Raw genomic sequence first — 21,846 nt, 5'->3', positions numbered from 1 at the left:
TCACGTGTCCCACAGTTACATTTAATAATTCACACTTACTGTGACTGAAATTTCTCCTTCATGGATGTTAACAAAAATCGAATTTTCAATCCCTGTTGAGTCAGGGAGATGTGAAAGTGAAAGCTGAATTAGGTAAAGCCCTAATCTTTTATAGCTCCATTTTATTGTCCTCCTCATATGCAGCAATCAGTGTATTGGAGCACCAGGAGCTCAGGTTGAACACAGAAAGACAATGTGGATAATGCCAGCACAGGATTAATTCAAAGCTATCTATATTGAATGTAATCAGCAAGAGTTCCTCTGCTATAATTGTTCATTCATTCCTGGTAAATATCTGTTTACCCATGCTTAAAGCAGAAACAGACTCTTATGTGCTATCATAATGTTTTTTCTCTTGTTGCATAATAAATACATAATCTTGTGGCTCTACATTAGTCATTTCCAACATAAAAAATTATCATGTCACCAAAGGAAAAAAAAAAATTCAACCCTTAAGCACCTCATGGCAGTGAGAGGACTAGAATATCCTGTGGAGGAATAAAAAGAGGCTAGCAAAGAGCCACTGGGCTAGTGCTGTACTTTCTCCAACTGAAGTGCATCTGTTTTGACTCAGATATTTACTGGCTCTTCACATGCTGATCCTTATTCTCGCTGTATGAAACATAATCCTTTTTTCACCTGCCCCTGCACACGCTCTCAGCCTCCCCCTTTCCTCTCCCCTCGTGTACTGGTTTTCCAGTTCCCTTGGAGACTTCACTGACTCTTGTTCAGTCACTCTTCCCCCCACAGTCATGACTGTGGCTAAAACCTGAGATTTTTTAAATCCAATTTCTAACTCTTGCAAGAGTTTCATTAGCTTGCCCTACTTTTCTTCTTTGGAAAAAATCTTTGAGGAGATATTACTGAGTGTTCAGCACTAGTGCTAAGTGCAAATGAATATGCTTTACAAGCTAAATCTAGGCTGCCCTGGTACTTTTAAGGGATGCAGGGCTCTGTGTTATCCAGCTCCTGAGGGAAAAGCACCAATGAGACAGTAGTTGTAATGTCTTAGGATTCTAGCTTTTATATTTTTCATATATTTGTAATCCTGCAATTCTTTAGTGTGTAACTCTAAACTCCATATACAGTGTGAGCTGCTGTTCTCCCATTTTGGGCAGACAAAACAATTCCTGTCCAGGCCTGGCAATCAAAGACACCTCACTGCCTCAGGCCCCAAGAGATGTAAACAAAAGTGAGCTGGGGAGGGGCAAACGGAGGGTAAATGACTTCATTACCTGAAACTGTAATTGGAAGACCAACCCCCATTTTGCAAATGAACCAAACTTAAAAAGTATGAAACCCGTGATGTGTCCCCCATTTTAGGTGCAGCACCTGGGTGGGCTTCGCCCGCCCAAAATGTACCTGAAGGCCCTTCAATAAATCTGTAACTGCATTTAATTCCCTTAATTTTGTCTGGCCTCTGGTTTTAGGTAGTCCCAACATTACATCAGTTGAGAGAAGAGTGGAATAGGATTGCGATCCTGTTGCTTCAACCGATAAGGTTTGTGCACCTCATATATATATATATATGTGCATGTTGGAACTCAAAATGTTTCAGACATTTTTGGAGGTTCCAGGCCCTGGTCAGAGGCATTTGAGACCCTGGCAGGCAGCTGGAAACAGCTGTGATTTTGAGTTTGAGCCATGGAATGAGTTATCAACTTTTCAGGTAGAACAAGAAGTCACAAAAGTTTAGATATAAGAGTAGAAGTAGTTACAAAGTAGAGGGAAGAATTTTTTAGTGTTGTACAAGGGGGTTTTAACACCTGTACAGGGAGGGTTTTACTTTGTACATGGGGGTCAGAGGTTTTAAGATGGAGGAATGTAGGCTGGTCCTATTTCTCCTCTTTCTTCTTCCTTACCTCCATGTTCTTGATGGTATTGGCACTTATAGATTGGTTTAGAGTAGAAAAGCACCATTTAATATAGGTAGTAGGTACTGGGGAAAAACTGTAACCATGTAACACGTAATGTACCATATAAAAGATAGAAAAGCACCATTTAATATAGGTAATAGCCATTGGGGAAAAACTGTAACCATGTAATGCACCATATAAAAGAGATGTACCATATAAAAGAGAGCAGCAGCCCTGGGCGGGGAGAGAAGAAGCAGTTGGAGTCAGAGAGGATGTCAGGGTGTGTGTGTGCCTCTGCCTGAGCTGTGAGCAAACCACAGCAGCCCAAGAAGAAAATCTTTTAGATAATTTGCAATAAACTGCCTTGAGACCAAACAACAAGAGGCTGCTGAGTTTTCTTTGGAAGCATGGGCTGGAGGAGAGACTTTCCCACCACATGGAACCCTGGAACCAGGCCAGGGTTCCAACATGTGCGCACACACACACACACACACACACACACACATACACACACACATACACACACACACACACACACACACACACACACACACACATATATATATATGTATATAGGTGAATAACATATATATTTATATATTTTTTTTTTTTTAAGGAATGTGGCAAGAAAATGATACCCTTTTTTAAGATCACTGTGCTTTTTGCGCTGCATCCAGGAAGAACAGAGAGAAATTGGAGCTACTGACCGGGCAGACGAGGTGGGCTCGGTGGTCTGGCGCTGCATCCGCACGTTGGGCACGCAGTTCTCCTTGGCTCCCTCCTGGGTGTCCAGCGGGAGGTCAGGGGACGTGTGGCTGATCTTCATGGAGGCCTCAGGGTAGGCGGCGGGCTGGCCCAGGTAGTCCTCGCTGTAGTCGCGCTCATTGGCGTCCGCGTCCGCGTAGTGCAGCGGCTCCTGCTTGCTGTCCTTGTTCCCGAAGGGCAAACCCCGCTCCCGCCACGGGATCCAGCACAGCTTCCAGGACACGAACAGGGACACGCCGAACAGAGCCAGCCCGCAGGCGGTGACAACCAGGGACAGCAGGCTTATGGAAATGTCTGTGAACGACAGAAGAGCGTCCGTGTCACCCGGAGTGCCAACACAGCAGCCAAACGCCTCTAGACCACAAACTCAATTCTGGTCCCTGCAACACTCATAAAATTATTAAAAGTTTGTATTTCTTTCCCCCTCAAGGGAAAAGAAAAAGTTGGGAATTCAGCATAAAACTCGAACCCAGCTTATAATTTCCCTACAAAAGATGGGTGGGATGAAAGGTCGTTCTAAATGTGAAAAGGGTTTTTAGCTTGCTCACTCGGCTTCCTGCAGTACATTTTATCTTTTTGGTTTTCTTTTTCTTTTCATGTAGTGCAGCTTCCTCCACCTGTTTTACCCATTCTTATTACCTTCTCTTCCAGAGCCTGTATTAGGCTTAAACACCATGAAAATATGCACACAAGCACCTCTGTGACATGAATTTTTAAAGTATTGCACTGCTGTATCCTGGTTTATTATTTTAATTCCATTCCATCTAATTTTAGACTCATTCCTATATTTGCAAATTATTTTTGACTATCAATGCACGCCTTGCTCTTCGTAATTTAATCAGGACACCAATAACTCTTCAAAACTGAGGTTTTACTGGGTTTTTTAACTCCAAAGGCTCTTCCTTTTCTTTTTCCAAACTTCTGGTATAAAAAAGAATGTGAAGATGAGTTTTCTGTTGTTTTTCCCCACATTTCCAGCATTATCCTACTCCATCAACAGAAATAAGTTATGGGAGTGGGTTTTGCTATGTTTTGTTTTAAGTTGCACGTTGGTAAAATGACTCAGTGGAACAGCTGGTTTTGTGGTTACAATGTTTTGGAAATGAATCTCTCTGTGGATTACACAATACATCATGCCTCGAACACAATTAGTGAGGATTCTATTTTACTGCCTTAAATTATAAACACAAGCTGATCAAAGCAATTTTTCACACTGTGTGTAGGTTCAGAGTGTCAGGCTGTATCCCTCTAAGCAAACAGCCAGCCTGAATTCTCAAAGGATGACAGAAGGTTGAAATGCACTGCTTCTACTAAGACAATTATTTTAAAATGACAATTCAGATGAAACAGCCTGGTCCATTCCAAAATAAAAATAACATTTTTTTTAAAAAGTCGGAAAGCCAATACCTTCTGCCCCTGCTGTGAGTCTCATTCTCACCAGCCAGCCAGATTAAATTTCCACAGTGGGGGGAGTGACACTGCAATCCATTTCACACAGGAGCTGTCCAGTTTATTTTGCATGCTGCAAACCAATTTCAAACAATTTTAGCCAGAACGGCCCTTTCTGTCCTTCTCCGAGTCATAGCAAGATAAAGCTCATGAACGGTGGGGACAGCATAGCAGCTGCTTGGAGTTACAGCAAAGAGTTTTTCAGAGCTAAAATTAATTAAAGAAATCCCTCCCATGCATAAAAGGGAATTTGGGAGAGAGTGGAATGGTAGTTCTTGATAATTTCTGAATATTTATTGGTAAACAAATCTGGCAGTGGAGGCAAAGCACAACCTCTTTTTGATTAAAAAGCTGAGGATCAAGGATATAGAAGTGAGAGAAGGCCTTTAGAATAAAGTAATTTGTCTTGGATTCCCTGGAGAAGAAACAAGAAATACATGAGAAGTCTGCAAAAAGGCCATTTCCTTCAAAGAACTGATACAAGCAAATGACCCAGCATTGAAAGAAATGAGAAATTTGGAGCTATCAGAAGCAGCCAGAAGATTACAAGGTGAGAACAGAAGACTGGCCAATGATAAGGGTGTGTGAATATAAAGGTGAGGAACAATTTGAAAAGCAGATCAGCAGTCCCCTACCCTACCATGAAGATGACTAAAGAAGAGGAAGTTTTCTAGTGAACAAACACTGTGAGAAAAAACACATGAGGGCAATATGAACTGTTTTTCATTTGGAGAGTTTGGGGGGCTTTAATAACATATATAACACCTTCCTCCACAGCTTGCTTGCAGAGAAGCTGGGCAGCAAACACTGCAGGTCACAGCATGAGAGAGGAGTTTTTATCCATCATCTTGGTTTTACTTCTTCCCGACTCCTTTGTGGCAGGAAGTTTTTGTATGAATTTTTTGTTTCTGTGGGTGGAAAAGAGACCACCACGTATCTGTCTGGCTTCTGAGGAAGACGGCAGACTAAAGGGTAGTACTCTGAGCTTTTCCCTTTCATCAGTCAGTAATTTTCACATCCTGTGTGCCTGGCAGGCAATTTTCAACAACAGTGCAGATCCATGGTGAACATCTGAGGTGAGCACAGTCCCACGTGAAGAGATTTTTGGCTGCATCCCTGAGCTGCTTTTCTATTAGCCACTTGTACAGTTACATACAGTACTTTTCTGTATATTTTTTACTCCATCTTTCCAGATGTCTCAGTTTTTCTAAGCCTGTTTATCTGTATTCTCCTGTGGTAGCAGTACTCATCTGATGCCAGTGATTTCCTCTGCTTTGTAATGAGAGCAGGGTAAGTCTACACTACTTTGTCCTCACAGAAATGAGATCTGCAGCACAGAAAGTGTTCCTCAGAAATCCAGCTGCTTCTGAATTCCCTCTGTGAATGCCGTGACACCAGCCAAGCGTCTTGATACAAATCCAAGTCAAAATTTCATAATTCTACCTTTGTCATCATGGCTGCACTAAGAGCTGAGCTCCCAAATTCCAGCATGTCAGAATACTTGGATTACAGCACATTGATTACAGCATGCGTTCCCCACTAGTAAAAGAGGCCTTTGGATAGACAGAAAACAAAACAGACCTTTAGGGTGGCCCAAATATTCTTGAGACCTGGTAGGTGCCTTTAATTCTTTGTCTATTGAGACTGTGACTTCACTGTTAAGAGGACTGGGGAGGCACTGCCATTATTTCCATGCAGCTCCAACAACCAGAAATTCAGCTATGGTTTCCAGGAAGGACACAGGCTCTCTGAACATCTTGCTCATGGCACTGTCTTACAGATATTCTGATGCAATAGTAAATTTTTGACCAGGTTTCCATGCCTTTTATTCTACTGACTTCAACCTCATTTATCTACTATGCTTATTAGCATAATATTTTCTGGGTTTTTTTTCTTTTTTTTTTTTTTTTTTTAGTTTTTGTGGGTTTTTTTTGCTGTTCTTGTTTTGTTGGTTTTGGGGTTTTTTTTTGTTTGTTTGTTTGTTTTTTTCTTGTAGCAATCACAAGGTTAAAAATGATGTGGAAATAGCAAGTTGAGTTTTCTACCTTTGGATCACACCATCAGTTCTTACCACAGACTGGAGAGATAAATGCGGCCTTTCTGTCTGTGACAGATTTTATTACAGTCAGTGAGATAAAAAACCCGCAGCCCTTTTATCAAAAAGACTCAGTTTGGTCATTGCTGAATGCTGAATCTTTCTACATTTTTTTTTACTTACATTTTAATGTAGATCTGTTACGCAGAAAAGAAAAATCCCACTTTTTGTATCAAGAGATTGTATGATAGGAATATAAATTATCTTATCTTCAGATTCTCCTATTAAAGGGAATCAGAACTTTTGGGGAAGGGACCCTTCAGATCATTTCTGCCCAAGCAAGGTCACCTCACACAGAATCCACCCAGACGAAATTTCTCCAAATGATGGACACCTCCCCAGCCACTCTGGGCAACCTATTCCAGTGTTTGAGAGCCACCAAGTAGGTTGATAGGATAATGTCACTTTGGCCCGGATAAAATACTAACTGGGTAACATTTTTTAGATCACAATAACCAAAATTTCAGTAACGTTTTAAGACATAACTTTGCTTTGTAGATTATCTAGTAAAAAAGGAAATGAAATTATGCTTCTATTTATATTTCAAAGGTTTTTAGTATAGATTCACTGAACATAACCTTTTTTATTGACTTTGAATAAAATCATGTTTTTCTAGGAGAATTTGAATTGTCTTGAGCTTTTGCATACAAGGTGCATGAGTGTTGTTCAGTATGACAGGCTGTAAGACCAAAGACAATTGTATAATAATTCCATTCAGACAGAGCACCACATTGCAGGCCTCTGACTTGTTTTTTCTGGAGTAAATCATTATGCTTTATCCTCTAAAAACTCTGATGCTGAAAAATCCCACCAAAAAATCAGACCAGCAAATATAGAAATGTGGTGGCTCTGCCTTTTCATATGTGAAACAACGACTGAAGTTTTTGGGGTTTTTGTCCTTCTTGTATTTATTAAGTTACCATTTGGATTGCTAAATTTTATACAAAATAAAATATCTAAATTAGCCAGCAATGGGAAAGGTCAATAGCTAATGCAGATCAATTTATGTGTCTAGACATGCAATTGGAGTTGTGGAGTCAAAAAGCACAAATTACACTGTTTGGATTCGTCTGTCTCCAAAAGATTCAAATAAGAGCCAACATATGAGAAATAAAAAAACAACTGAGCAGGCAATTTCTCATCATCCAGGCACAAAGAGGACATTTAATCAAAGGAACTGCTGATCAATAATGTAATTATTTAGACAATCAAGTTGTTGGTTGCCTGGATGTGACTGGTGTTCTACCAAATGAACTCCTTTCCCAACAAACTGGCTGTAATTTGGTTTAACTTGAGGCTGAAGGAGTTTGACTAGAAATCCTAACTGGGAGAGTTTTTACACATTCTTATCAAAGTACAACAATGATGAATTACTCTCCTGCTATTAAAATGACTATTCCAATGTTGCAGGTATTGTAATATACAGTCAATCTTTTGGGCAAAGTTTGGCTACCAAGTAATGAAACAAATCTCAGCAAGTCAAAATCTGCAATACAGATATTTTTAGTTCAAGAGATGCAATCTTTTCCTGCTTACACCCAATAAATTTCAAAAGGCATTAAAATAAAATAATGAAGTAAATTATTTTCTGAATAATCGTATTACTAGGATATAAGCTATACTGGGACAGATCAATCTTTGCAAATATTATTCTGTCTAAATTAAGTGAAAATTTCAAGCTGTCATTTCCTGAGGGAAAAAAAAATTGTCTTTTCATTACTTTTTTTGTTGTTTGGGGAGAGATTTTAAGGAATATGTTAAGAAGTCCGGTTTCTTGAAAAACATCAGTGCCTATTGCTCAAATCCTAGCTGTGCTTTTGACAATCTGAATTGCTTTTCTTTTTTGCAAATACATCCATGGAGGGTTAGCAGCCATCAGTAGTTGTATTGCAGGAGCAAATGGAAGGTTTTTTTTAAACCTAAAATCCTAAAACCCTAAGATTTTAAACCTAAAACCCTAAGTTTTCCAGAGGAGAAGTGTTGGGGTCAAGTATCTGAAGCAGTTTTAACCTGGCACTGCACTGTAGTTTCCTCTGTGCTTCACAAGATTTCCTTAATTAACATAACTGGCACTTGTTCAGGATGGAAGGTGTCCCTTGGCAAAGACTCCTGGGACAGAGGAATAATTCTCAGCTAATGTATTCTTCTCTGAAATGCTGTTAATTATCCTTAATACCTTGTTTAGAAACTTTCAGTGCAATTCTTTAAAGGAAGGCAGCTGAAAACCAAGGGAATGAATCTCAAATTATATTCATTTTATAACACATACATGCTCCAGCTGTGTCTGACCCTGACATTTATGGGTGTGGACCAAAAAATAAGCCTAAATGAGATCAGTGGCAGGGCTTCACATGGTAGTAACATTCTCTGAAAAGATATTTGTAGCTGGCTCTCACTGGTATTTGAGGCTGTTATTAGCTTTTAGTGATTTTTTTTTTATTCCCTGGTTGTGTGTTCTACATCTTCTAGGTAGGCTTTAGGGTATGTAAAGCTCTTCTGTTGGCTAAAACACTGTTCTAATCCTCTGAGTGGCTTGCATGTCTTTTTATTCCCAAAAAGTGTTACAAATTCCAGTTTATCAGTGTGTGCTTTCTCTTCATCTGCTTCGCTACGGTTACAAATTTGTTGAATGTGTTTTCCAGATATTGCTCAACATTAACTAAGTCTCATAAACGTAATCCCAGGACTTCAGCAAGGTACTTGTCAATTAGTTTAAATCTACATAAATTTCACAGCACAATTTCCATATGAAATCAGAATTACTAAATGCCCATAAAAATAGTCACAATAACAAGTGCAAAAGCAGTAAGAGATTTGATTGTGCAGAGTATTTTTCTAGCAGAAATCACTGTGATACAACTCAAAACTGACAGAAGAGTGACATAATAGTTTATTGACAAAATCAAAAAACTAAAGCTTAAGGCAAAAAAAAAACCAACAAACCAAAAACCCAAAACAAACAATCTAAGAAAATCTAAAGCAAATTGTTCATGGACATTAAACAACAAGAAAAAAAGTATTCAGAACATAGAAAATTGCACCTTTTTTTGTTTTGCAACAAGAAAGTTTAGCTTATGAAGAAGAAAAGTTATGTAAGCACAATGTCTTGTTTGTAATTCAGGTAAGGTCATTTCATACTTAGATAGTTGATTAATTACAACTGAAATTGTATGTGAACTTGTTCTAAGAAGAATTTATTACTGTTTGCAGAGCGGATCTCTAATATATTTAGTCTGCATTAATGTGAATATCTTTGACAACTTAGCTGACACATAATACTGTGCTACAGTTTGTAAGTGACAAAAAAGCCTTCACTAATCAGACAGCAGGCTGCATGAGCAGTGATTTTTAAAGACAGAGTTGAGAGGAGTCGTATGTCCAAGGGCTTGCATTTTTCCCTGCCATCCTGCAGCAGTACCTACTGACAAAGAATGATGCTGTTCCTCTGGTGAAACAAAAGCTTCTGCTCCACAAGTGACACGGACACCAAGTACAGTAGAAAAAAAGAATTTTTCATGCCTGCATATACAGTGCTGCAGTAAAATTTCCCCCAGGTTCCTATGCCTCATTCTTGGCTTTTTTTGCTTATTATTGATTTCTCTTTCAATACACACTTCATGCAACTGTATACCTTTGGTTTTCTAATGCCAAGTGTAAAAAATTGTAAACTGGGGGAAAAAAATCATAAATTAAAATAGAACAGAAGAGAGGACAGCAGTTCTAAAGATACCACGCCAGATTTTCAAGTACTCTGTGTATGGAGATGGCTTTAATGGTTCTATTTCACCCTGCTGGGAAGAATCATGGGGAGTGACACATTTGCAGGACAGGAAATGTAGCTGGAGCAAAGGAAGACAAAATCTTCTAAAAGCCATTTGGCATTTGAGGCATGCTTGTGTCTTCTTAGCTAAAAGGGAAAGCTGGTGATTTTACAAGTGGGAAAGGAATTTTGGGGGTAGACACAGACTGCAAATTCCTGTGACCATCAGTCCTGTAAGGTCCTTCACAGTGAGCAGTTGTGTTTTGTAGGATTAAAGTTTCTGTGACATTTTCTGCATCTTTGCGTGTGTTAAATCACAGAATCAGATTATTTATTCCAAGAAAACAATTAATATGATACATTCTGACTTTTCTTTATCTTGCAGGATCCTTCACAAAGTGAATGGAGCTGTTAATTAATGTTTTGCAAGTGTTTATCCTGGCTTTTTTTCCGGTATGCAAAATAGAACTTCATGCAGTAATTGAAGGATTTAACTTCTCATCTAGTCAAACAAAATGACTAGTCACTTTTGGCAAATACTGTGTATGTTCCCTCATTAGCAGAATGAAAGGTTTTAATAGCAAAATGAATGATGGAGAATGAATAAAGAATAACCTAAGAGAAATTTTCCAGGAGAAATTTTTTTGGACAAACTGCATCTGTTAAAAATTATGAAACTGTCAAGATTTGTGAATATTTTAATGACTAAGCAATCTGAGCACGCATTAATCTTGAATATTATGACCCTATGAATAATAATGGAGAGAAATTGCCATTTATTTCTGCAGTGCATAGCCAGCAGCAGGAAGTCCCCAGGTTATGGAAGAGCAAACAGCTCATTTGAACCATGCCAATAAGCTCCAAGTTCCATTATAGTCCTTGAAAGCCCAGTAAGCTGCAATAACAGTAAAGTGTTTTAAAGTATTAAAGGAAATGACAGAGCAGCATTTCATTTCCCATTTGTATAAAACTGTACAGGAATATTCTCCCAATGTGCTCAAAACGACAGCTAGAGAGACCATAAAATTGTAGGATGGTTTGGGTTGGAAGGGACCTTAAAGATCATCTCATTCCAGTCCCTCTGCCATGGGCAGGGACACCTTCCAAAATCTGTGAAATTAAATTAATACAAAGGACTGGGAGATGTGGACAGAGCACTAAAGAGTATGAAGGGCTGTTTGAGCCTCAATGAAATTTAAGTTTCACGTTAATACCTAAAGACTAAATATGTACTCACAAATCTATAACAGGATGAATATGATAAACAGATACTTTCACAGAGACAGCCACAGTTAACAGGAGTTGTGTTGCTCATATAGTTCTAGTCAAAATCTGTATTTTTCTTTCAAACTTCCAATCTTTTTCCTACTAGAAGCACTGAATTTCATATTCCACTGGTCTCTCCTTCTCTATAATTGTATTAAGTCTAGTGGAAACCTTAGCCTTTCTGATTTTGAATAACCTAACAAAAAATATCTATTTTTGAACCTTTCTTAATTTTTTGGTGTATTTTGGTTTTGAAGTTTTTTTTTTTTAATAAATATTTAAGAAATAAGAATATAGTATTACTTTTCTGGACAATTTACATAGAGTAGAAGTGCACTTCTCTTTAAAGTCAGATGGTTTCCAATGGAAAAGAGGTCAATTATTTCATTAACTTCCTTTTCACAATCAATGACTCTAAGCCTACATTATGGGAGTCTGGCACTTGACAGTGGTTCAATATTTACAATGCTTGCTTTACATTTAAGGAAGAGCCAAAATTCATTTTCTTTCTCTATATTGGCAGATCATAAAAAGGTTGTCACAAGTGTTGAAACCTCACAAGGGACTTCAAGAAAGTTGTCTGCATAGACTGATATGGATAAAGAGGAAAATTATTGCATATTACCATCACAAATCACTAACATCTTAAGCTGATTAAATAGCCTGATTTTTCTTTTAGAAGGGACTTGCTGGAACAAAGGTAAGTAAAGTCAGCCTTGAAAGCATTTATCTTCCCCAGATGAGGAGCCACATACACTGCAACACTCACATTGACTTTTGTTAAAAATATTTTAGCCACAGCTAATGTATTCTGTAATGTCTGTTGTTCTTTGTGAACTTAGGGCTCCCACTTCATAAAAGGAAGATTTCTGGGCTGATCCATAAGTATTAGGGTGTGTTGAAAGCCTTACTGGCAGGGATATTTGCAACTAGAAAAGAAAATGAATTAATAATTTACCATCAGATCATGTCTACTATGAATTCACTGTTAGGAAAAAAAATGGAATATATATTTTTTCCATTCATACTCCGTTGGTAGAGAGCAAAAGAAATAGCTTAAGACTATGAGTGGGTAATTCTGGAAGTCATAAACTCATAGAATCATTTGGCTTGGAAAAGATCCTTAAGATCAAGTCCAAATGTCTTGTCTGTCAACAGCACTGTCTAAGAGAAAGCTGCAGAACAGATATGAAAACAGAGAAAATCAAGAGAAATCTGAAGTGAAACATCTTAGGAATGCAGCAGCTAAAGAACAGAACTGAGAAACAGATTTGATAATATTATCATTCAGACTGCTCTTCTGCTTTTTCATTCCTAGACATGGATTATTTTAAAGCCAAGATGGTCTTGGAAGCCTTCCTAATTTAGGTAAATCTGAAGACAGAAAAGAACTTCAGCTTGCTTATTTTTGCAAAGCACATACTAAAGGATGTATGCTTTGAGTAAGATCTGAATATATCTGGATTGCTGTTTTCTTGGGTTTAATTGTACAGCCATGCAAGACATTTTATTAAAAGCAATCTGTAGAAAGAACAAGTAGCAACAACTCTTGTAAATTGAACAATTTCTTAGGAACTGAATCATTTCATGTTGTATTTAGTCGTGAATATAAAATTGAAACTGGGCAGCTTGAAGGGTTTTTCTTATTGCATTTCTGACTCCACAATGGGCAGGAGGCATCCAATTCTGCAGCTTTCTCAGGGAACAGCAAACTGGAGCTACTGTAGTTCACCAAGGATGAATTCAGAGTTTTACTCTCCACAGCTGCTGATTTAAGCACTTTGATTGAGCTGTGACAGATTAAAAAGAGGGGAAAAAAAATCAAGATGATAATAAATCTGAGCCATGCACTTCAGCATCAGTGAAGCAACCATGGGATTCCTGCTCTCCAACATAAATGTCAGAGTTGAAGGATGGGATGCAAAACTCCTGTCAGTGACTCAGGAAGATTGGAGTATTAATATGCCCTTAAATTCCCTGAGTCAAACTGGGCACCTCTACCTGGAGAAACGTGGCCCTGCCACGCAGCCAAAGGGGCACACTCAACAAATCTCTTACTGTGAAAGGGTCAGGCTGCTGGGAACCTGCTGGATTTGTAAGGAAAACAAATCTTTAGGAGGAGACAGGCTGGGGACAAGAGACAGAGATGAGACTTGATATAACCATGCTGTCAACCCTGATCCCTCTGGTACCTTTCTGTTAACAACACCCATAGTTTGTACCCATAGAATAACAAACTAGAAATTCCACAGAACAGTATCAATAGCTATTTCTTTAAGGCTAGAAATTCTGACAACCATCAAGATTAAGGTATTTCAGCATTTATGAAAAACTGCCTATTTTGGCCCTTCCGCCTCTATGAAAAACCAGGTATTTTCAAACAAATGCAGTCCTGCAGTCCTAGAAGTTAATTTATTTTTCATTCATTTTGACATAAAAGTCAAGATAGCAATGTTTCAGCATTTCAGGATTTAAAGGCTGATAGTAACTTCACAACCACATTAGCCTTGCATCTGCCTGGGGGTTTCAAAAGCTGCAAGGGGCTTCGTGGTGGATTTTGCACGTAAGAAAAGCAGGAGGTATTTTTATTTTAGATATCTGAAATCACTGTGAGCCACAACTCAAGAAACCTCAGAACTCTAGAGACTAAGGCCAGAGAGAGGATCAGAAGCTCTTATACAAAAAGTCATTTATAGCAATGGCTGCATGCTGAACCCTATTTAAGGGTATCCACCACTTTAAAGAAGTGCGTTAATCTGATGCATGTAAAATATCCAGCAATTAAAATATAAATGGCTAATATTTTAAAACCATTCTGAAGATTTTAATCTATTTCTCCCTACAAGGAAGAACAGGCACACTTCATACATTCCATTTTTCCAACACTGCAGAAGGATCCACAGCCATTTATTCTGGTTTGTACTCTGGTCTGTATGTTTCCTTTCTCCTTTGCTCCTGTGTTCTTCTCCCTCTCTGCATCTCTCCCCTCTGACATACACACTCACACAAAACCATCCCAAGTCTAAGATACATCAGCATAGGTGGAAATATAAGATTCTGACATATGTATTAAATACACATAAAATGATCGCTGACATGAGCTTCATAAATGCTATTGCCTGTAGGGCTTGGTGGTCTAAAAAATTCCTAATGCTGAGAATGATAGATGTGTATGGCTGGAATCACAGCTCCTTGCTCTGTTCTGATGGAGCTGTGAGAGCTGAGAGAGAAAGCCAATGACTTTCAAGAAAACTTGACTGAGTCATCCTCCCTGGAGGCATTTAAAAGGTGTCCAGACATGGCACCTTGGCACTCAGGGCCTTGGTTTTTGTGGCATTCCCAGGACTGGGTTATGAGTTGGACTCAACGAGCCTAAAGGAGCTTTTCCACCCTTAAAGATTCCATGCTGTGATTCAATGAAGGTGTCATCAGTTATCAGTCACAGTGAGCTCAGAATTCCAAAGCTAAACCATCCAAGCACCTCTGAGACCCTGATTTAAGGAGTCATTTAATTACTCTTCAGGAGTGATTAAGAGAAGGAGGTGACACTTTCTTGTCCAAGTCTCCAGACCACCTCTCTGATGCACATACAATTAATGTCCATCAATTTGCAATATGCCTCTTGACCTCCTGGACTATGACATGAAGGTCTATTAAAAATATTTTTCTCCGGTGCTTTCAAATATCATACGAACAGGAAAAGATATGAAAATTCAGATTTTTAATTGAAAAGATGTACTGTTTAGTGTCTTAAAGAGCAATTTGCAAGCTCTTTTTTTCAGTCTTTATTTAAGTATAGTGACCTCTGCTATATATCTGAGACATAAGTGACAGCCTTCTATCCTTGTTTATTTCTTTTTTTATGATATATATTCTTTTTTTAATAATTCTTTTTATTATATATATATAAAATAAAGTAATTTTTTTTTTTTAAATCAAGATTTACTCATGAAAGCTGTGAGAAAGCATTAAAATGTGTCTGGACAGACACAGTTAAAACCACTGTGAGTAAATCTGTATCAGCAAAATGTTAATCGAATGTAAACAGCACAGAAATGTGCCCAGAAACCCAAGTGGATATTTGAAGAATTGTTTGTTTTTCTATTCACAAGACCAAGTAGACCATAGGAAAAAAGCTGTTAAATTAACTCAGTGATTAAAGTGTTTATCACTAAGTAGCTTTTCCCTTTATAAATGTCATAGTTACTTAAGTGTCTTCTTAGAAATAGGAGCAGAAAACCAAAACGCAGCACAGTTCTCAAGGTGAGCCTTTGTAAAAGAGTTTGGAAAGTTAAAAAGGGAACTTGGATCTTCTCACTCCTCACTGTGAGTCTAGCAACCTTCCAGCTGCTTCTAGAGAAGCGTGACACAACTGAAGAGAAGGGATGCAGGGAGTTTGACAATCACACAAGCAAGGTACTGACTACCAGACAGCTGGGATAGCTTTTCCAAAGAATCCAGCTAAAAAGGAGTTAATGAAATAACTGAGCCCTGAGAAAGCTGTCATTTCCCCAAATGCACCTGCTTTCAGCAGGCACACGGCCAACACGTGAAGGACTGAGAGGATGAACAGATTTTGGAGAAGGAAAGTGATACAGGCAGCTGAAAAGCCACGTCACCAACCCTGCAGAGTAGAAAAATTCATGCTGAGCATCAGTTCTTAGGTTGTAAAGCAGAAGGATTTCTTTTTTTTTCCAGAGTAGATTCTAGGAAGACAGAAATACCTATGAATCTATGAATCATAGAATGGTTTGGGTTGGAAGGGACCTAAAAAATCATCTACTTCCAAACCATCTGCCAAGGGCAGGGACACTTTCCAACAGACCAGGTTGCTCAGAGCTCCATCCAACCTGGCCTGGGACACTTCCAGGGATGAGTCACCCACAACTTCTCAGGGCCTCACCACCCTCACAGCAAAGAAATTTTCCCGAATATTTAATCTAATCTAATCTAAATCCACCCTCTTTCAGTGTGAAGCCATTTCCCTTTGTCTTGTCACCTTTGTAAAAAGTCCCTCTCCCTCTTTCTTGTGGGCTCCCTTCAGGTACTGGAAGGCCCCATTCAGGTCACCTCCTCTTTCCTGGGCTGAACAAACCCAATTTTCTCAGCTTTTCCTTGCAGGAGAGATGCTCCATCTCTCTAGTCATCTCGTTGGCCTTTCTCTGGTTAAAATCCTTCCTGTGCAACTATAAAGTTCCAAATCAATTATAATCAACATCTGTAATTAAAAAAAAAAAACTGAAATAGAGGTTTTTATAAATGTAGCAATTCTGGAAGATCTAAGCAGAAAATCCAAGGAATGGTATTTATGTGCAATCTTTAATGACTCCTGAAGTAAAGATTTGCAGTTGTCTTCCATGCCCCAAGTGATGCACCCCATTTTCTTGTGGAACATGAAATTTTAATGGTACATGCAATTGCTAGCAAAGTTAATAGCCTCTTTCAAGTTAGAATTCTGCAGATTTCAATCTTGCTGTGCTTTCTTGTGAAGCAAACTCTGCAGCATTTCTTTTATAATCTTTTATTATCAAAAGACCATTTTGCATATTACATAAGAACCTTAATCTGATAATTAATTGAATGGAGACTAGAAAAATAATGAACTGGATTAAAAGTAAGATCTAAACTAGTTTGAATATCCTGAAAACCAGTTCATGGTCTTAAGGCTTGTTTTTTTAATTTGCAAGAGTTAAAAAAAAAAAAAATCCTTCTTTCATCCAGCCTTCTGATAGAAGATATTTTCAATGTTTTAGATGTACAATTATTGCCACAATTTGTCAAATCCAGATTCTTGGAGATTTTTTGTGCTTGCAGCAAGTAGAATCTACACTCACTGCTAGAAAATGTATTCAGCTGCATCTGCATTTTCTTTAATTAAGTTAATTTAGCTCGATCTGTATCTTACCTCCTGAAATTATTTTATCCAGAAAAAAAATAGAACATCTAGTTTCTTAACACGAGGAACTGAAGAGTTCTGCTTCAGCAAGGATAGCAATGAAATTTCTGATTATGTCTTCCTTGACCAATCCACTACCACATGAAAAAAGCAGATACCCTCATCCTAAACTTGAGAACCAGATCTGTCCTCCAGCATCCAACCCCTGCATGACAGCAGGAGAAAATACAGCTCTTCATTCCTGGGAAGGAAAATTTTGCAGATTCCTGTTGTTGATCTGTGAGAAGGGCTTCACTTTTTTTGGTTTTTTTTTTTTTTTCTGTCCTAGACTATTTCTTGGCAAAGCTCTTCATTTTATTGAGGTTTCTAGACGACAGCCCATGCTAATTCTGGAGCCTTGGCTGTTTAAATAGAAAATATTGCCAGGATAAACTGGCAGAGGAATTCATGAGAGCCATTCAGTGCTGCTTCTACCTTGTGACCTAGAGGATGTGGAGCAAATACATTCCTTTAAAGGATTCCTGCCCAGTTCCACATGCAGAAGGAATTGCTCTGTCTTACAGAAAGCACAAGAACTTTTTCACTTCAGTCCTGGTGTGCAGAGAATCCAGCTCCTCTTGCTGTGTCCCACAGTTTGGTAATGGAGATTGACTTTTCATGCCTTTATGCACAAGTTCCTGTCCCTGAGGCTAGGGAGATTTCAAGCACAGGAGGGCCATGAGTTTGGAACATGGATGATATTAAAATCTCCATAATTTTCTACTCTGAAGAAAAATCCCCCAACACAAAGGTCTTCTTATTTTGAGTTGCTTTTTTGTAAGCAATTAACTCACCATTTTTGAGAACCAAACAACAAACCAGCAATGTGCTGTGTGCTTCAGAATAAATACAGTATAGCAATTATGGCTAATTGCATATGAGATTCTCAATGAGACCGGGGATGAAACAAGGGTGACAAGCAATTTACCAGACGGCACTTTCAATGCCAAAATCAATTACCACATTCCAAATCCTGTAAACATTAATAGCAAACTATGTGTCATTGTGCATCTCTGAGTGATGTCCAGGATGTACAGTCTGCTTGTGTCTAGCTATGGGGAACATAAAGCATTAACAGCTCCTTTAAAAGATAGTCTACAGTACTTACTTATAGAGGGAGAACAAAATATCTGCATGTACATATATTGCTGCTGCTGCCAGCTGCTCCAGAGAGTTTAGGCCAGCCTCTGTATGCCATTGATAGCATAACTGCAGAGTAATAATTCATTAATTTCTAAGCAATGCTACCCCATGCAGAAGGAGGCTGAGTATGAGGCTGAATTCATAGCACCGAGCTCATTATTCAATTTGGTTCACTATTGGATGATAGCGCCAGGGGATTACAAATCCCTCTGGGGTTATTCTGCAGTGAAATACCACCAGTTGCAGAGTATCCCCCTTCTTCTGAAACAGAATTTCAAATGTGCTAGCTTCACTCAAGCAATAAACGAGAAAGAGAAGATAAACAACCCTAGCAGAGAGAGAAATTATAATCACGGGGTACGGCACAGTTTTTTTAAGATGAGTTCAATTATAATCAGCGATACACTTTCCACATGATGCAAGCACCAGCCTCTCCAGGTGGCACACAAACAAATGGGATGTAGAGAAGGGACCATCAGCCTTGAAACCTTCTTCTTGCAGACTCATGACTGCTCTTCCTTGGGCCTATTCCAAGGGGGGAACCACTGCTCTCCTCATCTCCCTCCCAGAATTACAAGAGTGTGAAGGAGATGTTGGTGTCAGCCCCTTGTTCCTAAAAACTAGAACACCACTGCTGAGGGATATTTCAGAGAGCAGTGTGCAAACACTGAGCTTTCATGTCTTCTCTCCTCCTCCAAGACTTGCTCTCAAATCTGGGGTTTTCCTTGGCTTTGAAGAAATTAAAAAGTTCTGCTACTTCTAAGGGAAAAACAAATACAATGGATGGCAAATTTATAGCCACAGTTTTTTCATCTTCTGCTTTCTAAAATAGTAATGGGGGTTCTCATTTCTGCAGAGACAGCTACACCCCACTTTTCTTGCTAGCTCGAATACACTGATGGGATTTGTTAACTTTTCAGCCATTTCAGTGGAATGACTTTAGGATAATTTTTGAGAACTTGGTTCTTTTTCCTTTGTCATCCAACACAGGTAGATATGGCATCCACCAATATCTACTTATTATCCTTGTTCCACATGGCCCCTCAAAATAAATAAAGAAATTAGGTTGAAAGAAGAAAATAAAATCCATTATATTAGGGAAAAAATACCTAAAACTGAATTATATGAACAGTACTTTAGATATTTTCTTTAGACTCAGGTGCTCGTATGCATCCTTCTCTTAGGAAGACCCTGTGATCCCTTAAAATCAAAACAGTTTCCACCATTGGGTAGACTGAGATAATTGTAGGGAAAAAAAGGAATAATTTTTTTAATGACTAAATTGTGAATATTAAGAAAATAGAAAACTTTTCACTTATAGGCATGACATTTACATTCATTAAGAAAAAAACTGACAAAAAAATAAGGAAAAAGGGCCCTTCCAAGCACTTCCAAGAACTGCATGTTCCAAACTTCCAGACTTGTTAAAGTTGTGTTGCTATTGGGTTGTTGAGTACCCACTGTGAGTTACCCACTGTAATTTCTCTGAAGAACTTTCATGTAAGGGGTGGGCAATTAATTCTGTAAGTTTCCTAAACATGAGCGCAGCATACATTGAGGCATACTGAAATGAATAAACAGATATCCTTAAGAACAAGTAAATAGAGCCAGTAAAAATACACTCTTTAATCCCAAATGTGAGTGGGACACAAGCTGGAAATGGGGCATATTAGAAACAGCCTTTCTCCAAGAAAAATATGTTTTATTCTGCATTTCTGCTGCAAAAGTGAACAGGATTAGCATGACCATATTCCTTTCAGTTTCAGTCTCAAGTGGTATCACAGCAAGATGTGCATTTGTAATCCAAGCCAGGCCATGAAAACAAATGCTCAAAACTCTGAAATTATGCTGAAAATGGGGCAGTAAACAGCAAAATGCTGGGATATGCAAAAGATTACCTAAAGTTACCCTGTTAGAGCTGTTGCTGTGTCAGATACAGGCTGCAGTGAGTGGCATGATTTGTGTCTGAGAATGTAAATCCAAGCTTGCAAAAAGGTATCATGAATAAATTCCGTAGCTAAACATATGAAAGCTAGCATAGAAATAGAAGTTTTGAAATCCTCCTCATGCTTTTATTTAGTCCCATTTGAATGTGTATTCCACAAAATCACTGCCTCTCAATTATGGCTTCCTTGCTGATAACAGAGGCACATTTCTATTTGCTAACCCACACAGGAGGAAAATGTATTCTGTTTATTATTTATAAGAGTAAAGTGCTGAGAGGCCCCAGCAAAGCCCAGGCTCTTATTTTGTGTTTGCTATGAAAATAGAGTGAGCCATATTCAGGCTGGCTACTTTCCACCTAAATCCTTGGGCCCACAGTTTTCTCTTGGCTGCTTTTTAGGCTGTTTTCTGCTCAATGCTTTACTGACATCACACTTGAGACATGCCCTGCTTTCTCTGCTGATTACAGACACAGCATTAGATGGAATTTTTACTGTATATCACTACTGAAAAAGCAGCTGAAAGGGTAGGGAAAACCAGCACTGACAAATTTCTACAAGATCACATCTCAAGTTCACTATTCAAAAAACAGCCTTAGTTTTCACAGTCCCCAACTAGTAATGTATGGAAGCCAGCTAAAACATGACTCCTGTCTCTAAAAAACATCCCTGAGGCAAACACATTCGTAGTAACAAATTGTTGAGCAATATTTGGTCAGCAGGATTTACAGGCAGGCACCTCCTGTGCTGTTTTGTGTGTTCATAGTCCTCAGCTGGGGTGAAGTCCTTCCATTACCTTGAACCAAGTGCGTCAGCATCATCCCTTCCATTCAACTGCTGAGTCAGGAAATACTCTCTCAAAGCTTGCTTTTTCCCCTTATTTTTTTTTTCCCAGAGGCTAACAGGTACAAGAAAAAGCAACATTTGGGTTTTTGAAAACAGCAGTGTTAATATTTCTCTCAGGATGACCTAGGGATTTAGGATCTATCTGCTGTCATTTACTGGGAACAGAACTTCTTGAAATGCTGCAGAAGGGGAGCTTCCCTGCTCATGAAGGCTGGTTATGCAACACCTCTGTATCTAATGTTTTTTCTATTCCTGTCCTAATAAAACTATTTTTATTTATTAGCAACATCTGCAAATTTAACAACCCCAACACGTGCTATACTACGTACAAGGAATTCAAGATCTTACATGAATACCCACTGTGAGGTGTTTCTTTTAATGTAAATGACTCTATGATTGCAATTATTAGTTGCAAACTATGTTTCAAACCACTGGGACTGCCACAAAAGAGAAAGAATTGCTCCTCTTTTACAGCTTGGGAAGTGTGCTACTGCTGGAGTCCAAGGACTTACATATTTCCCAGATGCAGCTGGCTGTTCTTGATGTCATGCACTCCACTACACTCCTTTACTGATTGCTTTATCACATCCAGTTTGCTCACATATCTTTGAGAGAGCATTTTAAGGCACTAATTTTTCAGCTTTATGATCTGCTTTGCTTGGTGACAAAATAAAAAGGGATTTTCACCGGCCTTAATGCAGCAGTGAAGACTTGAGAAAGGAAAAGGGAAGCGGATGGAGGGACTGCAC

The 21,846-nt window shown here is 38.7% G+C and overlaps 1 protein-coding gene across 3 annotated transcripts in view; it reads right to left on the bottom strand.

The window, feature by feature from the left end:
* Positions 1-21,846, bottom strand: part of SYT9 (synaptotagmin 9) — a 70,197-nt gene that overhangs the window by 36,009 nt on the left and 12,342 nt on the right. For all 3 annotated transcript variants that reach the window (XM_021527581.3, XM_021527582.3, XM_077784391.2), the window contains exon 2: positions 2,603-2,954. In XM_021527581.3, coding sequence (XP_021383256.1) covers positions 2,603-2,954 — 352 coding nt within the window. The remainder of the gene's footprint in view (positions 1-2,602; positions 2,955-21,846) is intronic.

Source organism: Lonchura striata, chromosome 5, assembly GCF_050655825.1.
Source record: "Lonchura striata isolate lonStrDom1 chromosome 5, ASM5065582v1, whole genome shotgun sequence".
In the NCBI taxonomy this organism is placed as follows: Eukaryota; Metazoa; Chordata; class Aves; order Passeriformes; family Estrildidae; genus Lonchura; species Lonchura striata.
This window is presented reverse-complemented; position numbering and strand designations above follow the sequence as displayed.